The following is a 6,471-nucleotide window of genomic DNA, read 5'->3' as shown; positions in this document are numbered from 1 at the left end:
GGAGCCTTATAACTGCCAGTGAGATCCTATTTATAAAGCGGTCAGCACGATGCCTGGCACACAGTAGGAGCCTTCTAACTGCCTCTTCCTTTCCTCCTTCTCTTCCCTACTATGCACCAGGCACTGCACCAGGCACTGATGATACTGTTGCTCGTCCTTCATTTCTGAAGACCAGTGGCATCACAGGGTAACATCTTGACTCATGAGTGCAGCAGAGCTGCACAAGGCCATTGGGCCTCCCTCTCTCTCCCAGAGTCATCGACATCCAGTGGAAGGACAAAAGCCAAGATGACTGGGGATGGCTGGGATGTGATGCGTGACCTTGGCACCTTCGATGCCTGACCGAGCGCTGAGCCTGCACTGTGCCTGCTTCATCTGCCTTCATGGACACCGGAACAGACTCATGTGCCCACTGCTCAGGGAGGTCTCCACATGCCCAGGGCAAACATCTCCCTAAGGCAGTGATGGGTTAGAGGCAAAACAAAATGGCCCAGGTCCTGAAGGAGCTTATAATTCTAACGAGGGATAGGAGCCAGCTCGGATGTGTACTACCTGTGTGACCTTAGGCAAATCAACCAGCCTCCCTTTGTTTCTTCACTGGTGAAATGAGGGCATTAGACTGGATGGCCTGGGAGGTCCCTTCCAGCCCAGCTCTAGGATTCTGACTCTCTCACTAGGTTCTTCTCAGCTATGCTCCTTCATGGCCCAGCCTCCTCCTACCATCCCAGTCTCCTGACCCTTCTTCCCTACACGTACTCTTTGAGCCAGTCACCCTGGCCTCCGGGCTGTTCCACCAACAAGACCCTCTCCCCCTCACATTCGGGATTTCTCTCAAGTTGCGCCCCCCCCCCCCCCAAGCCTAGAACGTTCTCCCTCCCTCCTCTGCTCCAACCACTGACCTCCCTGGCTGTTTGCACAGAGCTTACTCTGTACATAGCTGTTTCCCCATTAGTGTGAGTCTATCTTTGGCCTCTTGTTAGCAGAGCGCCTGGCCCATAGTAAACGCTATGTAAATGTTAGCTGCTATGAGGGCTATAATAATGGAAAGAACACTAGATTCAGAGTCAGAGGATCTGGATTCCAATCCTGGCTCTCTCCCTTCTGGTGTGACCTTAAGCCTCAGTTTCCTCATTTATAAAAAGAAGAGACTGAACTACATTTTGAAGGTTCCTTCTAATTCTGATTTTATGTTCTTATGGTTAAGACTGCTGAACCTGTAACCTTCTGTTGACATAAAGGAAAGCAGGCCCTGATGCACAGCAGGCACTATCAGTGTTTGGGGACTGACCCTTAGTTGCTTAGTTGTTTCAGTGGTATCCAACTTTCCATGACCCCAACTGGAGTTTTCTTGGCAGCGACACAGGTGGTTTGCCATTACCTCCACCGGCTCATTTTACAGATAAGGAAACTGAGGCACACAGGCTGAAGTGATGTGCCTAGGGTCAGTGTCTGAGGCCCAATCTGAACTCAGGTCTTCCTATTGCCAGCCTGACGTTCTATCCACTGTGCCACCTAGCCACCATTGCTGGTTCACTGATTCTCCCCTAAATCATCAGAAATTCCCTTTCTTCTCGGTTTGGCTCAGAGGTGTTTACATCAGGCCTCGTTTCAAACCATCTGCCATCTAATTCAGGGGAAAGAACACAGACGTGGGAATTAGCAGACCCCAACTCTGCCACTAACTCAGCTTGTGCCTGTCCCAATCTGGGCCTCGGTTTTTCCAAATCTTTTCCAAAAGAAAAAGAATGGACCAGATGGTCTCCAGCAGCCCTTGTGGCTGTCCTCTTTAGTTCTGCATTCTAAAGGGCTGTTTATTTCAGATGCTCTGGGATCTGAAGCTGTTTCTGGCTCTGACACTCTGTGTCTTTACATTCCGTTACAGGCCTGTCACAGTTTGCTCTGGAGTAGAACACCTCTTCCGGCTCAACTTAAATTTTTAGGCTCTGGGTGTCTTTTTAGCACTAACATCCTATGCTCTGAGGCTTCCCTCTGCCCTCTCAGCTCTCCCTTCTAGCTCTAGTATTTTATAATGTTATGCAATAATAAAGGGTCAAAAATTCATGGAAGAAAAAAAAGGTTTCTGCATTACCTGAAGGCTTTGTAGGCAGGCCGGAACCAGCACACGTAGCTGCAAGGACTGAAGAGAAGCAGCCAAAGCACGGCTAAGCCAAAGTTCACTCCATCGCCACCGGCAATCCACCAAGCAAGACAGGCAACGAGATTTACCATGAGGCTGATACAGTAAACTAGAGAGAAGAAAACAAAGACACTCAGAGATAAGGCTCACAGAGAGCACTCTGGCCAACCCCTCATCCCGGGCCTGCTTTAGGCCTTAGCCAGTCCCTGCTTCCTCCCTTCCTTACCCAGAGGGCTGAGCAGCCCCTCACTGTGGCAGGCTGCTCTGGCCCACTGTCCACAAGACTGCTCCAAGCCTCTCCTGATGTCTCATACGCTCATCCCTAGTCCCTCAGACTTTACTGAGAAAACAAGGCTGCTCTGCCTGGTCTTCCAGGCTCATACCCTCAGTATTTCACCCACCTCCTCATTCTCACTCATCCTCCACACCCTGACCACAGCATCGCTTACATCTAATTGCTTCTCTCTCCTCGCATGGCCACACCTGTGGTCAAGGCCAGGATGACAGCCTCCTAACTGCCCTTCCTAACCCATCTTCCACACAGCTGCTCTCTGACCATCCCCAGCTGAACAGATTCCAACGGCTCCCAACATAACTACGGTAAAATATCAACTTGTGTGTCTGGCATTTAAAAGCCCTGGACAACGCGGCCCCAGCCGACCTTTCTAGCCTCCCTTCCCGCACTCCATGGAGAGCCAAACTGCATCTCTTCATATGTGACTTGCCAACTCTCATCTCTGTGCTTTTGCACTGGCCATATCCCATGCCAGGAGTGCACTCCCTCCTCACCAGCACCCACTTCGACATGGAGCCTTGTCTGTTCCCCACAACTCCTAGCGAGTTCCCACCCCAAGTTACCGTGTAGCTGTTTTCTATATATCCTGCACAGGCTTATTCAAATCCTGCGTCAGACACTTGCTAGCCTTATGGCCCCAGGCAAGTTACTTAACCTGTCTCAGTGTGGGTTTCCTCATCTGTTGTTGTGAGGGTTCAGATGAGATCTCAATGACAGTGCCTCATACACCCTGACAACGCTCTACAAACACTGATCACTGTTGCTGGACACACTGCCTCCCTCATGGGATGGAGGAGCCGGCATCTTAGCACACAGTAGGTGGTAAACAACACTTGTTGGTTATCTAAAAGTAAGCTCTCTTGAATGTGGAAAAAATTAAGCCGGAGTCCAAATTCCTGAGTCGGTCCTTCTCAGCAACGTCCTCGTGGAGGACTCGTACTTGAGGGGAGTTGAAGACAGGTCAGAGGGTGGTCATGAGACATTAAGCAAAAAGAAAATTAATAAAACTTTTATTCAAATGACCGGGGAGAGAGCAGAGCTGCAGCATGGCTACCGTCCATGTGGAGTCTTTACCAAGGCCAGCACCACAGGCTGAGCCCCCAGGGAGCGGAGCAGAGCAGAGCAGAGGCAGCCTGGCCTGGGTCAGAAAAGCTTCTGGGCCAATCAGTACTGGGGTCAGACGTGGAAGGAGCTGCTGCACCTCGAGCCTGGGTAAGAGAGGAAAACCCAGCCTCAAAAACATACTGCAGGGGGGAAAAGATCTCACTGAGATCTCCATGTGGGCGACATGTTCCCCAAACAGGAGACTATAATAGGAAATGCCCTGCTTTTAAAATTATCCCAAAATGCAACTGTCCCAGATTGTGAGCTGCTACCAAAGCTGGCTTCACCACAGCCTTCGCTGAATGTGCCCTCTCAACGCCCCCAAGGCCACTCCTCCCATTTCCAGATGCAGCAGCACAAACCAGACTTGCTCCTCTCTTCTGCTCCCAGCAATCCCTTTTCAGCTCCTCAGACTGACCTGCGGCTCCACCACTTCTCCTTGGGATGGATACTGGATGCTTATCCCTCCCTAACCCTTTCTACAGGTTCTCTGCTGCTTCCTGGCTTTCTGTTGTGAGACACATGTGCCCCTGCTGCTGCTGCTGTGTGTGTGTGTGTGTGTGTGTGTGTTCAAGTGCACGTGCCTGCGATATTCATTACACAGGAAAACCCCAGGCCCACAGAGCTTTCATTTAACATAAATGGCTGAGATTTATACTGTCAGTTCAGCCTAGGAGATAGTGGGGGTACAGCAGAAGAGCCCTGGCTCTGGGGTCAGAAAGCTCACTTATGGCCTTTGTGACCTTGGACGTCACCTCAACCTCTCTGGACCTCAGTTTCCTCATCTGTAAAATGAGGGAATTGGACAAGATAGTCTCTGAGGACCCTTTGAACTTTAAGGGTGTGATCCTATGAAACCAACTGCCTCCCTGGGTGCCAGGTCATGAGGAGGGGCCCATCAGAGCTGTCTTACAACTGTCCCCACCTCTGGACCTAGGATCCTTTAGATCTGTGCATCTCCACACACAGACCCCCAAGGACCCCAATCTCCAGAGGACAGACCAGAGTGGCAATCTAGCTCACCAATACAATTTACTGTACTCCCCCATGTACAGCACCCTGTCTGGCACACTGGACAGAGAGCTGGCCTCAAAGACAGGATGGCCTGGGTTCAAATCCCTTCTCAGACAGACACAGTGTCTGGGTGACCCTGGGAAGGTCACCTACCCTCTCAATGCTCTAGGCAACTCTCCAAAATGATAATTTACAGAAGCTGTCACCCTTCAGAGGGGGTCTCCTCACCAGTGCATTTCTCCCTATCAGAAAAACCACAGGTGCAGTTTTAATCCCACAATCTAGGAAAAGGAAAAGATTTTCTCAAGGGCTATCTCCTGGCAAGATCTTTGGGGCTAACAAATTATAAAAGGAACTTAAACCAAAACATGCCATGTGGAACAAATGCTCTGCACCCTGGATGTCAGAGTGGAGCAACTGTTAAATCGCTAACACCTGCCATTTAAGACCAGCAGTGAAATCCGAATGTCTCTGAGGTGTATTAAAGTAAGGTGAATTAGTCAGGCCTTGAATGGCACACCAGAGGCTCAGGTTCCTGGATACAGCTGGAAACCCCAGGGAGGAGGCTTCCAAGAGGAAAGGGCCCTTGGACAAAAGCTCAGAATTTCAGCAGGCAGAGGAGGGAAGAGGGCTCCGCAGGGTTCTGGGCCAGGTGCAGGGCACTCCGTGTGGCTGGAGCCCAAGGCCAGAAGCAGCTGCACTGCTGTGAGAAGAGTGCTCCGTGAGCTCCAAAGCACCATCTAAACAGGAGCTGGGAGGGGAGTGCTGGGAACAGGCACAGCAGGGTGATGGCAACAGAGAATCACACAGGTCTCTGGGCAGGAGAGGGGCCTGATGAGAGCTCATTTGAGCAAGATGAGCCTGTTAACTTGTGCAGGACAGCCTGGAGGAGAGAGAGAGGAAGCAGCAGCAGGGAGACCAGGTGGTTAGGAAGTCCAAGGCCAAATAAAAGACAAAGCCTGAAGCAGGTGGCTGTAGTATGGCCAGGCAGGGCCAGATGGAAGAGGCCGGAGAGAAGGGACACTGTTCAGTAAGATGCCCTCAGTGATGACAGGAGTAACAAGGGCTTCAGAATCACGGGATCAGGGGAGATGGAATGGGGTACAGGGTGAGTCACAGGGGCCGGCAAATCCAGCCCAGAAAAGAGATTCCGGAGCAGATTCCTTCTCTTCCTTGAGTGCATACATCAAAATTGCTCTGGCTGACCTCTCTGTTCTCTCTCCTTACATCTAATTTCTGGCCAACAGGTGGCCCCTCTTTCTTAGCAAGGCCAAGCTGCTCCACTTGTGCCCGCCCTGGCTTGTACCCGCCTCCCCCTGGTCTCCTCTTGTCTCTCTCACCCTCCCTCCTTCCCTCTTGTCTCTTTCACCTTCGATCTTTCCTTACTCACTGGCTCCTTCCCTGCTGCTTACAAACGTACTTGGTACCTCCTATTTTTTTAAAATGAACTGATATCTTTTGTTTTTCTATCACATTCTTTTCCAAATTTCTCTCTCCCCCCTCATTTTGACAGTCAAACAATGTATGCAATGTTCTGTACCCACAGTCCTTCACTTCTGTGAGAAGGGTGTGTGTGGGCATGCCTTCTGTTCTCTTCACTGGACCTCCCAATACACTGGCTTCTTTCTGTCTGGGGTAGGTTTGTTTCTTTGAAGTTTCCTTTCGTATAGTTGTAGACATACTGTTTTCCTGGTTCTGCTTACTTCACTTTGCATCAGTTCATATGCCCGTGTTTCCCCAATAATAAGACCTATCCCGAAAATAAGCCCTCCCCTTACTGTGTAAGATTCCTCTAAAATAAGCCCTCCCCCGAAAATAAGCCCTATTCAGATTGCTACTGTAGTGAAGATGATCCCCTGAGCTACATGCTACATTACGGTACCCTCTGTATGCACTGTCCCCCCCCCCCCCCCCCCCCCCC

The 6,471-nt window shown here is 50.7% G+C and overlaps 1 protein-coding gene across 3 annotated transcripts in view; it reads right to left on the bottom strand.

Annotated features, from left to right (window-relative positions):
• SCAMP4 (secretory carrier membrane protein 4) overlaps positions 1-6,471 on the bottom strand; it is a 110,127-nt gene that overhangs the window by 48,204 nt on the left and 55,452 nt on the right. For all 3 annotated transcript variants that reach the window (XM_069072736.1, XM_069072559.1, XM_069072647.1), the window contains one exon: positions 2,090-2,246. In XM_069072736.1, coding sequence (XP_068928837.1) covers positions 2,090-2,246 — 157 coding nt within the window. The remainder of the gene's footprint in view (positions 1-2,089; positions 2,247-6,471) is intronic.

The sequence above is a fragment of the Petaurus breviceps genome, unplaced genomic scaffold (genome assembly GCF_028583685.1).
Source record: "Petaurus breviceps papuanus isolate PSGF00001 unplaced genomic scaffold, PetGlider_PUasm1.0 108, whole genome shotgun sequence".
NCBI classification, from domain to species: Eukaryota; Metazoa; Chordata; class Mammalia; order Diprotodontia; family Petauridae; genus Petaurus; species Petaurus breviceps.
The sequence above is the reverse complement of the archived record's forward strand: the minus strand, read 5'-3'. Positions and strand labels throughout refer to the sequence as shown.